The sequence below is a fragment of the Vicia villosa genome, linkage group LG1 (genome assembly GCF_029867415.1).
Source record: "Vicia villosa cultivar HV-30 ecotype Madison, WI linkage group LG1, Vvil1.0, whole genome shotgun sequence".
NCBI classification, from domain to species: Eukaryota; Viridiplantae; Streptophyta; class Magnoliopsida; order Fabales; family Fabaceae; genus Vicia; species Vicia villosa.
Genome location: NC_081180.1, coordinates 77226589 through 77241561, shown reverse-complemented (window position 1 = coordinate 77241561; position 14973 = coordinate 77226589). Strand labels below are relative to the sequence as shown.

The following is a 14973-nucleotide window of genomic DNA, read 5'->3' as shown; positions in this document are numbered from 1 at the left end:
TGCTTCACCTTTGAAAGTCCCTAGCATAAGTATGCACTTGAGGGTATTCGTAGCCCCGAGCGTGGCGGCCTGATCGTCCATGGTCTTGATATGATGTTCGGGATTTGTCATGCCTTCGAAAATGGGTAAGGGAGAGAGTTTAAAGTTTTCCAGAATCCCTTATGCACATATGGTGTCTGATAGGGGTCGAAAATAGGGCGATTCGTGCGTGAGCCCACTCTCCTTGGGTATTTGAGACTGTAGGAATTGTACAAAGCCTTGTAGTGACTCATTGTGCTGTTTTAAAGCTCCTTCCATGGTTAGCAAGTAGGAGACGTTGGATAGGGAAGTTTCATCCATGGTGGTTGTCTGGTGTCTTCCCCTGTGTGTGTGTGTGTGTGAAGAATATGTGGCATGGGAAAGTTTTACCGAGGCCCCACGGTGGGAGCCAAATGTTCATGCAAAACACTTTTGATTACTTTCCGGAAGAGGATTCTGGCGAAGTCACACAGGAGTTCGTAAGTGTATAATTTTAGGGATTTGAGCAGTGTAGTTGATACAAGCTCAAGATAGATGCGTAAAGCTTATCCCTCTATCGGAAGCCCTATTTATAGTTGCTGGAGCAGTAATCACCATCATAAATGGAGGAACTTTGGATTCCCTCCATTATGAGCGAGTTTTAGTAGCCTTTGCCGCCTGGTAGTTAAAGGGCTATAACCTCTGTAATTGTGGAGTCCTTCATGTGTAGGTGGCGGTTATGGTCGACTAGAGTAAAATGATTGCGTGCCCATTTGTGAGAACGTCTGTTGACCTGCATAACACGTTGTGGCCGGGCTAAGGACCCTAACCTTGTTGGGTATCTACTCCGAGCTGTGAGTCCCCATCGAGTTGAAGACCCAAATAGGCTTTTTAAGATTTAAACCTAATCTTTATCTTTTGCCTACTTCCTCCTTCAACTTCCGACTTCCCTGACCGGCCCAAACTCTTCCAAATGTGTACAACATGGATCTCATATTTGGGATGAATGTGTGGGTTGATGACAAATGTGCCTTAGAGATTGTTGATGGGTCCCCTTGATGAAATAGTAGTAGATCATGATGACATTGTAGATGAGGGTGAATAAGTGCTTCCTGAAATGCATGAAGAAATCATTAGTGGGGAGTTGAAGGAAGCTGAGATGAAGGAAGTTGAGATGAAGGAAGCTGGGGGAAAATTATGATAATGTGAATAGGGGTGGTGAGGTGCATGATGATTTTGATTCTCATGACACTGAGGATGAGAATTACAATTATGATAGTGCTTTGGAGGTTGCTTTTGATGATGATTATGATAAGTATGATGAAATCGAGAAGGATGGACTTAGTAATCTAATTGATTATGATAATGAGAGTGAAGACCTAGTAAGTGGATGAGAGTAATGATAGTGGTTAAGTTAGAAGAAAGAAGTACCCCATTTTCAAGTTGCAAAAAGACATGACCAATTACAAAGGTAATTTTAAGGAAGCAATAACCACATATGAAATACAACCTGGTAGAAACTTGAAGTTTACTAAAAATGACAAAATAAGGGTAAGGGTTAGATGTAAAGATGGATGTGAGTGGAAAGAATATTGTGCTAAGTTGTCAAATGAGGATTCTTGATAATTACGGAAGCTAGTTGATATTCATAGTTGTAGTACAGAGTATAATATGAAGATGATAAGTAATAAATGGTTGAGAAAAATAATTCAAAATTCCTTGAAAACTATTATGAATTACACCATTGATGCATGAATGAAGAAAAGCACAGAGAATATAGAATGAAGTGAAGAGAAAGAGGAAGCAACTGTAACTTCTCTCTTATTGATCATAGAAGGAGGAAAAGGTATATATACAAAAGTAGTGGAAGCTTGAATGCAACAAACTAACTGACTTTCTATATACCTAACTAACTCAACTACTTCAACTAACTTTCAGTTATTAAAAATGAAATTGACTTTAGTTTTTAATTAATTTAAAATTAAATAAGTTTTAAATTTTTGTTTTTGTATTATATCTAAGACATCACCACCAATGTTCAGTGACTATTACTCTAATCACTATTATTTACTACCTTCGACCTCTACTAAGACCACCGCCAAGCAACAACTAACCACTATACTTACCACCAATGGCCACAATAATGACCATATCTAGCCACCGTCAAACATCACTACAACCACCTCTAACCATTGTTGACCACCACAATTTTCACCTATTTTCTCTAATTTAAATGTTGTTCATATTAAACACCACCATTATTACCACCATCAACCACCATTATTATCTTCCTTCGTCAACCACCACTATGACCACCATCAATCACCGTATTGGCCACCATTGACCGCCGCTCATGATTATCAGTTACAAATACATCTATCTCTGATCATTAATCTGACCTCCCATCACCACCACCCAATATCACTCTATCCACTACTATGACCATCGTAAACCATCGGTAGTCATCACCACCAACCATCACTTTGACCATCTAATAGAGTATGGAATTAAAATTAATTAAATTATTTAGTAATGGATGTATTTATATTAGGGGTTGGTTACTCATGATTGTCTGCTTGCAGCGTTTTTCATTGACCTTTCTCATGGCATCCTTGAAGCAGAAGAATAGAAGTTCTTCAGAGCTAGAATCCATTTATCTTCTGAAGACATGCCAGAAGGTATTCCTTTCATAAGGATCTTCATAGTCATTGCAAAAATCCACCAAGGAATGAAGTCTATCAGTAGTCTCATATTCAAAACGATTTAACAATAGTTTTAAAATATACACTCAATTTAAATATATCTTTTATGCATGATTCCAGATAAAATACCAAAGCATCTAGAGGATCATATACATTAAAGTCAGGACAATCTTCTGTACCATTCCATGCAAAGCAAAATGCTTCCGGTTTCCGAATATTTGAAGGTAATAATAGAAATTAAAGACACCTACTTTAAACTTCTTCCATCAAAAGGTCTTCCAAAAGTTGTGACTAGATATGTATCAAGACTTTGATCCAGATTATGTTGTCCAAGACCTTCCACCAGATTGCTTTCAATTAGAAATTCTGAGATAAGTCGTCCCAGAGAAATCCAATTTATGATATAATGCTTGCCATTTCTGGATTCTCTAATCTTGTCCCTTAGATGCTTAAAACGTATTGCAGAGAGATTAATTTTATCATCAGAAACAAGGTAAAATAACATGTAGTTTTCATCAATAGTGAGACAATTTGTAGGAGGTTAATGATGAAAGCATCCTAGAATTATCTGAGCCCACATTCTAAGGTGTGGGTGAAGATCCTTGATATACTTAAAATTCTCCTTGGTTTGAAAAATCTTTGTAGAGATTTGTTTCATTCTTCTCTTACTTCCACTTTCGTCAAGGTTGCAACATCTTCCACCTTCTTCATAAAGATTGAAAACATAGGCAATACGACATTCCATAATGCAAATCTCCAATCTTAGAATATTTGCCGAAACTTGCAATGCGGTTGATTTAGCTGGAATCTATTTTCCTTGAGATTTTCAAAATCCACAGGAAGTTCACATAAAACATCCAACAGAGAGATATGAATAGATATACGAAGCTCATGAATTCCTTCTTTCACTTGGTCTTGAGTTTGCCCCTGTTTATGAATATTATTCGCTTGTTGGGTTGAAGCGAGTTGATTCGATGATACAGTAACAATTTGTTGTTGAGCAGATGAAGATTGTTTAGCAGTCATTACGAAGATGATGAAGAAAGATAGTTTTGGTTTGTAGAGAACTAGAAGGTTTTCTTAGGGAAAAGTTTGAGATATAGGCGAAAGTGTGTGAAATGTGAGTGAAGTAAATTTAAATAAAAGGATTTTAATGTAATGATGAGAAAATATTGAATAGTGTAAAAATTTCTTACAAAAAGGGAGACGTGAGAAAGTTTTAACCTAATTCCAATAAATTATTATACCCAATGTGTCACTCAAGCATTTGGGTGAGTTTCTAGAAAAGACATTTGTCTTCAATTGAACCACAAACCTTTCACTTGCTTGACAGTAGTTAATTTAGCAAATATTTCTGACACGCGAGCGCTTCACACTTCAGAAGTCTCTTTGTTCAGAAACACATAAGTTCTCAGAGTCTCATCTTAGCATTTTGAGACATAATCATTATGAGATTTTCATCTTTCTCATTTTGGACACAATATATACCATCTGTAAATGTTTCAGAATAAATACAAATCTATCTTCAGCAAGAGGTTTTGTAAAGATATCAACTTATTGGTGGTTTGTATCAATAAATCTTAAGTTTAAAATTCCCTTCTAAACATAGTCTCGTATGAAATGATGCTTAATCTCAATATGTTTAGCTCATGAATGTAAAATTAGATTCTTAGATAAACATATAGCAGAAGTGTTATCACAAAGAATAAGAATGTTGCTCTCATACATTTGGAAATCTTCTAGCTGGCTCTTCATCTAGAGGATCTAAGTACTACATCCAGAAGCAACTATATACTCAACTTCTGCTATTGATAGTGCATTTTTTACTGTCTCTTGCCAGACCATGAGATAAGATTATCACCTTGAAACAGACAACTTTCAGAAGTGCTTTTTCTCTCAAGTCTATCTCCAACATAGTCACCATCACAATAACCTACTAACTTGTATTCATTGGATTTTCTATAACATAAATCAAGGTTAGTGCATTTCAAATACCTAAAATCCTCTTAACAACTACTAAGTCTGATTCTCTAGAATCTGATTGAAAATGAACACATAAGCTGACACTGAATAAGATGTCAAGCTTATAAGAAGTCAAATATAAGAGAAAACCTATCATCGACTACCAGACTAATTTTGATATTTAGTAGTGATATACAAAATTTTAACATAATAAAAATTCTATGTGTGTATATATATATATATATATATATATATATATATATATATATATATATATATATATATATATATATATATATATATATATATATATATATATAGGGGACGACTCTAGTGAGAACACTTGGTTATTATGAGAAATGAGAACAATAAATCACGACCATTAAATTTTGATTTTGTTGATTTTAATGAACTGGATTGGTTTCTCTTTCTATGTTGATTTAAAATAAATATTAAGGATCTTAGAAAGAGAAACCAATCCAGTACATTAAAATCAACAAAATCAAAATTTAATGGTCGTGATTCATTTTTCTCATTTCTCATAATAACCAAGTGTTCTCACTTGAGTCGTCCCCTATATATATATATATATATATATATATATATATATATATATATATATATATATATATATATATATATATATATATATATATATATATATATATATATATATATATATATATATATATATATATGAGGAGGGATCAAATTACACCCGAAGAGTTACACCACGAGTTACACTCATTCAATAACTACATTTTGAATTAATATTTTTTAAATTCAACCGTTGGATTGAAACATAATATCATATAGATCATACCTATAAAGTTTGAGCTTAATCTATAATGATTTACTATGTCATTGAATTACATCAAAATTAACGTTATATGAAAGCTCATTTTGACGTTAATCTTTGGATATCTTGATCGTATAGTAAATCATTATAGATTAAGCTCAAACTTTATAGGTATGATCTATATGATGTTATGTTTCAATCCAACGGTTGAATTTAAAAAATATTAATTCGAAATGTAGTTATTGAACGAGTGTAACTCGTGGTGTAACTCTTCGGGTGTAATTTGATCCCTCCTCTATATATATATATATATATATATATATATATATATATATATATATATATATATATATATATATATATATATATATATATATATATATATATATATATATATATATATATATATATATATATATATATATATATATATATATATATATATATAAATAACACTAAAGTACGTACTTTAAATTTGATATCTTATTTATTTACTTATCATTTAACTAAAGTATATATTTTGCCTTATGACAAATTGACTATATGGTGAGTAATTCGAAGGAATAAAGTGCAGAGAGGAGGGCTGTGGTTTTGTTCCGTCGGAGTTGGTAGTTGGCAGTGGCGTCTAAATCAGTAACATGTCACTTCTCAATCAACTCTTTAGCAGAGGCGTTTTTTCCACTCGATGGTGATTTCTCTCCTTCATCACTCTTCTCTGCTTGATCTTGATCCCTCTCTTTTCTTCTATGATTTCGCGTTTTCGGATACGCTTTTTGTTTTGTTTGAAAGCTTCCAATTCTAGGGTTTATACATTAGGTTTTGTGAATTTACCCGATTGCATGTTTCTTGATTAAGTTTCCATCATTTTTTGCTGAATTAATGACTAAATTGTTTATTGTATCAAAATTCAATTTCCATTATGATTTGGAATAGTATATGTAGGGTAGTGTGTTTTAGAGATTTATTCAAATTTGGTGTTATTGGATCTTACTACTTTTGTTGGAATTGAGCTATTTTTGCGAGGATTCTTAGCTTATGTTTGGTTTGTGGTGAAAAAAATTTGATTTTGAGTGAATTGATTTGGTAAAATTGGTGAATAAATTGATTTTTAGTGAATTGATTTGGTAAAATTGGTGAATAAATTGATTTTGAGTGAATTGATTATGGGTGTGTTTGGATTGGCGGTAGACATAATTTATATACTTAATAGTTGAATTGTTTGTATAATAATCTGTGGTCTGATTCGTGAATAATAAGATCTTTTGTTAAATGTACTTTGGAAATGGATCGTTTAAGCAGTGCTTTCTGCAGATTGTTGTTTAGATTATTTCTCTATTTGAATGTTGTACTAAACTTGTTTTTCATTCTTTTTTCATTTTGGGCTTTGGTAGCAAAACATGCCTGAACCTCGCAATTTCACGCATGAAGCTGTTACAAAACAAGAGAGATGTTCAACTGAAACAAATGCGCAAGGAGATAGCTCAATTTTTGCAGGCTGGCCAAGAACCAATTGCTAGAATTCGGGTAATCCTTCAAATCTTGGTGAATGGCTACTACTTTATGTGTCTTTTATGTGTTGACTAATTTTTTGTGAATTGCATTGATTTAAATAGGTGGAGCATATTATACGAGAACAGAATATATGGGCTGCATATGAAATATTGGAGTTATTCTGTGAATTTGTCCTTGCACGTGTACCTATAATTGAGAACCAGAAGTAAGTTCATAAAGGTTCTTAAATTTTGTTTTTATTGAACAGGCAGTATGTTGTTTTCTTGATTTACCTGCATGAAATTTAGCACTCATGCAAATCACATTGTGTTTTTTCTTATATCCTCAAATTTCTGTTAGATTGTAGTTATAGATTGGTGAAGTTTTTTGATGCAACTTTGCAAAAAGAAGAAACTGAGTTATCACTTTATGTATCTCCCTGCCTCACAATATTTCACAAGTGACTATTCTCTTCTTAATAAATTATCTAACGGTAGCAATGGGAAGGCTGTGTACTCTCTTGGTAAATTGTTTATGTCAAAATCAGAACAAAATGTCAATCACAGACGATCTCTCTATTTTGGATATTGTGGATGTAAAAATGGAGAAGATCGGATCATCATTCTAAAATTTGCAGTGGAACAAGATACCGTTAATGTTATTAGTGCTTATGCACCTCGGTAGTCTAATTTTAGGATGTTCTAGGAGGGGATCTAAATGGATACGTTTGTATTGAGAGGTTTTGAGGGCATGCATCCTATATTTTTGGTTGGCTTTAGAAGAAGAGATGAGCATCTTATCACATAAAAAGAGTGAAGTGACATGTTCTCAGATATATTTCTTTTTTATTAGGAAATAAGATAGAAAGACTTGCTTGAACAGTAATAGTAAGGTTATACCTTGAGAGAGTTTAATTATCCAACATAGAATATTGATACGTAAAAGTCAAGAGGAGAGCGAAGAAAAGAAGCCATAGTGGTCTCCACGGATCAAGTGTTGACATTTGAATGCTGAAAAATAAATGATTTTCTAACACAATCTCCGAGGGAGATTTCATGTAACCATAAAGAAGTGCAAATGATATGTGGGACAAAATGGCACAAGAGATTAGAAAGTAGCAAAAGAGACATTGGGAGAATGGAGAGGTTTTGAACCTAGGGGTAGAGAATCGTAGAGGTGGAACAAAAATGTTTAGATCTTAAGAGTAAAGTTAGAGTTAAAAAGGAATGTTTTAAAGATTGGTCTAAGTGTAAAAATATCAAAACTTGGGAAAATTATAAGTTAAAAAAGAGACCAAGAAGGCGGTGAACAAAGGAAGAATTCAACTTTTTGAACGTTTATACCAATCCATAGGATTCAAAGATGAAAAATATCTATTGCTAAGGGGAGAGAAAGAACTACAATAGACTTACAATAGACTTCGATCAAGTGAAGTGTCCTTAAGATGAAGACAATTTTGTTTTAGTTTAGGAAAATGATGTAAATGATAAATGGAAGAAATATTTTAACAATTTATTTAATGAAAGATATGAGATATTCCCAGATACTAGCAGGCTAGACATTATGGAAAATAATCAAAACTTTAACTACAATCGTCAGATTAAAGAACATGAGGTAAAAGAAGTGTTGAAAATGATAAGTAATAGCAAGACAATTAGGCCATACAACATACCTATTGAAGTATGGAAATTTTTTGGAGATAGAGACATTGAATAGCTCACCTAACTTTTTAACGAAATTATGAGGTCAAAGTAAATGTCGGATGAATAAAGAAAAAAGCAATTTAATTTTGACGTGTGAGAACAGAGGTATATACAAAGTTTTGCAAATTATAGGGAGATTAAACATATGAATCATACCATGAGATTATGAGAAAGAGTGATTGAGCAAAGACTAAGAAAAAGGACTCAAGTTATGGAAAATCAATTTAGTTTTATTTCTAGAAGATAGGTTATGGAAGCGATCTATTTACTACGACTTTTGATGGAGCAATATCGAATTAATCAAAATGACTTGCACTTAGTTTTCATTCATTTGTCGAAAATGTAAGATAAATTGTTTAGAAAGATTTTATGGAAAGCCTAGAGAAGAAGAGTTAGGATTTCCTATATTCGCGTTATTCAAGATATGTGTGAGGGGTCTCGACTAGTGTGAGGACACATGGTGGAGAGAAATGATTTTCCAATATCAAAAGGATTGCACCAAGGTTCAACCCTAACCCCTACCTTTTTATTTTAGTTTTGGGTGTATTTACGAAACACATACAAGAGATAGCACCAAGATGTTGTCTTTTGCAGATGATATAGTCTTATTTGAAAAGTCAAGAGAGGAATTAAATAAGTGGTTGGAGGCTTTGAGACGAACCTTAGAAACATATGGCTTTCGCTAGAGGTAGGACGAAGTATATGAAATGTAAGTTGAGTAAAAGGAGAAGTGTCTAACTTAGAGATGAAAGTTGAAGATCATATCATATAAGAATTTACGTGGTTTAAGTATCCTTGATCAATTGGACAAAATCAACTAAGTTTAGCTGAAATGAAGATGTTGTGTTGAATGTGTGATAAGACTAGACAAAATAATATTAGAAATGACTATATTAAAGAGTGTTGGAGACGGAGTAACATTTATAGTAGAAAATATGGTGAAAACTAGAATTAAGTGGCTTGAGCATGTAGAGAGAAAATCTATGGTTTCAGTAGTAAGTAAAGTAGATCAAATAGAGGGTAGTTAAACCACTAGAGAGAGGTCGAGAAAGACCTAAAAAAAACTATTACAGAAGATCTCAAGATTAATGAGTTTGAAAGAAACCATAATTTTAGGTAAATAACTATATTTTATTGAATGTGAAACTAGTGAGCTCAAGGCTCTACAATGGTAGAAAATGGAACAAGAAAATGTAAACTAGAGTTGTTAAACTCCTAACCAAAGCTTGAAGCTCTTAGACCAAAGAATCTTCCCCTAAATGTTTTCTAGCCAATTTTATGAATGACTTCACACTACCATTCCCTCTCTTTTATAACTGTAAATCCCTCACAATTAAGGAATATCTTAACTGACTCAGCATTTTAGATGTTATAGTGTGTGACTTGGGCTCAATGATTAATCCATCAAATCAGTTGTGCCATGGTGTCCTATCATTACCTCCTCCTTCAGAATCAACCTTGTTCTCAAGGCTAGCATGAGAGCATTGATTTTTCAGCCATGCTTCGGGTTCCCAACTGATGATTTGCTTATGCCTTTCCCACTTGATAATTTTTCTTGGCCTTATTATATTCACAATAATCACCTTCTTCTGTTTAGGAGTTTGACAATGTAGTTTCACAACTTTTCCATTTCACAACTTTTCCCTTTCATTCAAAATGAATCGCCATTTATTTCCAATCAAACATCACCTTACCAAGTTTGTGCGACCAATCCACTTCTAAGATCATATCTACCCCTTGTCATTCCAATATGTAAGCCTCCTTACCAATTTTGTGCCACCAATCCACTCCCAAGATCATATCTACCCCCTTGTAATTCCAATATGTAAGCCTCAAAAGTGGTGTGAAACGTTTCTATTTGGATGCCAAACCTCCTACACTTCTTCGTCGTAATTATGCAAGTTCTGTTGCCAAATTTCACGTTTGTTGCTTCAATTGAAAGTTGCAAAGATGTTGCCATTTGTGGAGTCATGAAATTGTGACTCGCACTAGTGTCCACCATCATCGTTAATGGCATTCCCTTCACAATACCTTCCAATTGTAAGGGATTAGGAAAAGGATTGTGAACTCCACCTTCCTCCACTAATCCAAACAACATCATAGAGTTGCATCCTATGCCTTTATCTCCTTCTTTGGCCTCAATTGCAAACACCTCTCCCTCGTTGTTATAGACCTCTTCGTCGCCAAGATTACTAAGCAGAGTTTCTTTTCTCCACATTGATGATGGGATGGAATTTCTCTCCACAGTGAAAGCTAAGACCCTTGGCCTTGCGTTCCATCAACTTGGAGTAAGAAAATCCTTTACTTTTGGTAGTTGTTTCCTTGTGTTGTATCTTCTCTCCCCTGTTGTTCGAAATTAGAGTTTGTAATTGGGATAGGATTTGACCAAAATTGGGCAAGTTTTGGGTTGCAGCTGTTCACATGCCCAAACCCGTTACCTCCCTTGCTCTGACACGAGTGAAAACCATATCCCGATCCATTTGATCCACTAGATCCGAAATTTGACCTGAATTCCCCTTTTCTACATGATCCATGATCCAATCCCTTAAAACTCGTTCTCTGTCGAATTTCTCCACCACTTATATGAAACAAAGATCCACAAGGAATGAATCTGAGTTCTAGGATTCAAAGTTCTCACCTTCAATCTTACTTCCTTTTTGGGCCCTTCCAAAAAATTGTTAAGAAATTATGGTTGAGCCTAATTCATCCTTACAAAATCGGCTTGTAGGGTGAGAATTGCCCCCACTTATAATTATATGTCCAGACCATATACTTTTTGATGCGTGACTCTTAACACACCCCCTCACTCCTAGAACTGGACATCTAGAGCATGCAAATAAATGTTGGGTGATCCAATAGTCGAAACCTGTGGGTGACCCAATAACGTAAGCCTGATAACAAGTGGCCAAACAGATCTCAAACTAAGCTCTTGATATCATGTTAAAAATTGTGGTTGGGGCTAAGTCAATCCTACAAAACCGGCTTGTAGGGTGAGGATTGCCCCCACTTATAAGCACATGTTCAGGCCATACATTGTCCGATATGTGACTCTTAACACACTCCCTCATGTCCAGAACTAGACATCTAGTGTGTGGGAATAAATGGTGGGGGTCCGATAGCGGAAATCGAACCAAATTTTAAACGAGTGTGTTGATACCATGTTAGATTTGGGGTTTGACCCAATCACATTTCTTAACATGGTATCAGAGTTGCGCAACAGAAGCATGATGAGCCCATAACCCACAGGTCTCAGAATCGGAACCTAGCTCTGATATCATGTTAAGAAATTCTGGTTGGGCCTAACTCATTCCTACAAAACCAATTTGTAGGATGAGGATTGTCCCCACTTATAAACACATGTTCAAGCCATATATTTTTTGACGTGGGACTCTTAACAAAAATAACCAAGGTATTGATCTTCAGGGAGATGTACCACTTGTGAAGATAGGTATTTGAATTTCGTTATGTGCTTCTTAATATTGTTGATCTGTTGCGAATATTTCAATTCTTCGAAAGAATTTTTGCTCTTCAGCCTCCATAACGCTCGATCAAAGCCTTCTTCAATTTCGACTAAGTGAGATCATCCTCTATTTTCCGTAGGAGATTGGACCAGTGTATCGTGGGTCCCTTCATGCTCAACTTCGCCAATTTCACCTTCACTGCTGTAATCCACTCCACCAGATCCTCGCTGTCGAGCAGTTGCAGCTCAACCTTCACCGCCATCTTGAATTCTGAGACAGTTTCATCATTTTGAGGTAATGTTGTGCCTCTGGTATGAGACAATTCAACAATTTTGCAAATTCTGCCAGCATGCTGTGACACAATTCTTCCAATGTTTGTCGCATTGAATCTTCAATCGTCGCTATTTTCTATCATCTTTTTTACTATAGGTGCTACTCTAACACACTCTATAATCCTCATTTATAATCTTATCACGTCTAGTCTTACTACACATCTAACATAAGATCCTCATCACTGCTGCACTTTTGTATTTCATATTTTCTGTGAATGTTACTGTTGGTAAAATTTTATTGCTACACTTTTGTATTTCATATTTTCTGTGTATGTTACTGTTGGTAAAATTTTATTGCTACACTTTTGCATTTCATATTTTCTGTGTATGTTACTGTTGGTAAAATTTTATTGCTACACTTTTGTATTTCATATTTTCTGTGTATGTTACTGTTGGTAAAATTTTATTGCTGTGAAAGGCATTCCGTGATCTCCCATGTATTGAATGGTTTTCAGCACTTTTCACTTATTCTGATATAGTATTTATACTAGACCAAGCCAAATTATTTTCAGTGCTCACAAGATTTATTTTCAGTACTTCATTGAGTTTTCAAATAGTCACATTTTTTTGGGTACAATTTATGGCAAAACTGTTTTTATAATCGAACTCTGAGCCTTTCTTCTACATAATAGGGATTGCCCACCTGAATTGCGAGAAGCCATTGCAAGTATAATTTTTGCTGCTCCTAGATGTTCTGATATACCAGACTTACTGCACATCAAGAACTTGTTTACCACTAAATATGGGAAGGGCTTTATCTCTGCAGTATCTGAACTTCGTCCTGATTCAGGCGTGAACCGCACAGTGAGTTATCTTTAGATGTGGTTTCTCCATGGAAAAAAAATCACTCAGCAACTATTTATTATACCGGACTATTAACAATTGCTTACTAACACTATATCTTTTTTGAAATTTATTATTGCAGATAATTGAAAAGCTTTCAGTTCATGCTCCATCTGGAGAGGTAAAACTCAAGGTCTTGACAGATATTGCAGAAGAATACAATCTAGCATGGGATTCTTCAAAAACTGCAGCAGAATTTAGGAAAAATCATGAAGATCTCCTGGTAATTTCCTCATTGAATCTGACTATTTCTTCCCACATTTTAAGACATTAAAATTATGTTATTCACTATTAAATCATTATGATATCTTGCACTTGTCATCGATGGTAGTTGGCATCTGTAAGCTCTCCGTTGTGTTACTCTAGTGGTCATGCTACCACCTTCATCCTTGATTCCAACACCAGAAATTATTACAAATTTCATCCACATTATACTCATTTCACTCATTGTCTCTTGATGCGAGTCACGTGACAGTTCTACCATGAGCTTTGAGAAGTGACACTGTCTTCAACTGTCCTCAACTATTGCTTGATAATTATATGATTGGGTGGATTTAAAGAATTCCTCAGTTTTTCTTTATTTTTATTATGATTTTCACATATTACTTGTAGGGTGGAACAAGGCAAGTTAGTGCTGGAGCTGCAGTTTCTCATGCTCCCAGCAAAAACAGTTCTAATAACTTGCCAGCTTATAATGCGGAACATTCCACCAAATCTACGCACAATAAACATTATGAACACATTGAAGCTTCCATTCCTTCTAACAATAATTCTTGGTTGAACACCAATGAGATTGAGCAGTCACACAAAAATAACAACGTCCAAGCCAAAGATGTCAAAAGTGAGACTATATTTCAATCCTCTGATATATTAGAGAAGGCTCGGGCCGCCATTGCTTCTGCAAATCGTGCAACTGCGGCTGCCCGTGCTGCTGCTTCACTTGTACAAACTAACTTTGGATCATTGAAGGTGGAAGGTGAATCTTCATAGTTCTCTAAAAAATCGATGAACTTTGCTTGGTTTCTCAAGGTTGGAACATCGTTAAGACCTTAATGCGATATTTATTGTACATTCTATATACATTCTATACATGAATATTATCGTTCATGCATTGAAAGATGTTAACGCAAGTATGTATGTAAATTTTTATATTGGTTATACCGTTTACACAATTTTAGTGCTGCATTTTGTTAATCCTGGCATGGGGGTAAGTGCAACAGAACCTCAACGTGTTGGATTTTTTAAGTTCTCCGTCGGTACCAAGAAAAAAAAGCACCTCTTAGAGAGCTTATATTGTTCGAGCGAAGGAGAAAACAACCTTGTAAGTAAGCATTGCATCCTTTTTTTGAGCATTACTTCTCTCACACTCTAAGCGGTGGAGAAATACTCTATAATAGACAATATCATTTTGACATAATTTAGGTGGAGAAATACTCTATAATAGACAATATCATTTTGACATAATTTAGTTCGGAGATGTATCTTCGTATCAAAATACGAATATCCACTTCCTTATTCACCCTATGGTTAGTAAATTTTGATATTTTTTAATAGAAAAACACTCATGTAATAGACAATACATTATAACTATACAGCATAAATAAATTATTTATCAATTAAGTCAAACATTGATGTAATAAAATAAAAATTTCGTATATAAATAAATCAATCACGAATCCATAA

At 34.4% G+C, this 14973-nt stretch overlaps 1 protein-coding gene across 1 annotated transcript; it reads left to right on the top strand.

Annotated features, from left to right (window-relative positions):
* Positions 1-5987: 5987 nt before the first annotated feature.
* LOC131642740 (uncharacterized) lies at positions 5988-14462 on the top strand. The gene is made up of 6 exons (XM_058912960.1): positions 5988-6148; positions 6852-6984; positions 7074-7177; positions 13080-13251; positions 13373-13513; positions 13903-14462. The coding sequence occupies exons 1-6, from the start codon at positions 6099-6101 to the stop codon at positions 14278-14280; spliced, it is 978 nt and encodes a 325-aa protein (XP_058768943.1). The 5' UTR covers positions 5988-6098; the 3' UTR covers positions 14281-14462.
* The last annotated feature ends 511 nt before the right edge of the window (positions 14463-14973 follow it).

Bases quoted from the DNA above. Each gene is read 5' to 3' on its own strand.
- LOC131642740 (XM_058912960.1), top strand. From the start codon at position 6,099: ATGTCACTTCTCAATCAACTCTTTAGCAGAGGCGTTTTTTCCACTCGA. The intron at 6,985-7,073 runs GTAATCCTTCAA...TGATTTAAATAG, and splicing joins AACCAATTGCTAGAATTCGG to GTGGAGCATATTATACGAGA. The intron at 13,514-13,902 runs GTAATTTCCTCA...TATTACTTGTAG, and splicing joins AAAATCATGAAGATCTCCTG to GGTGGAACAAGGCAAGTTAG.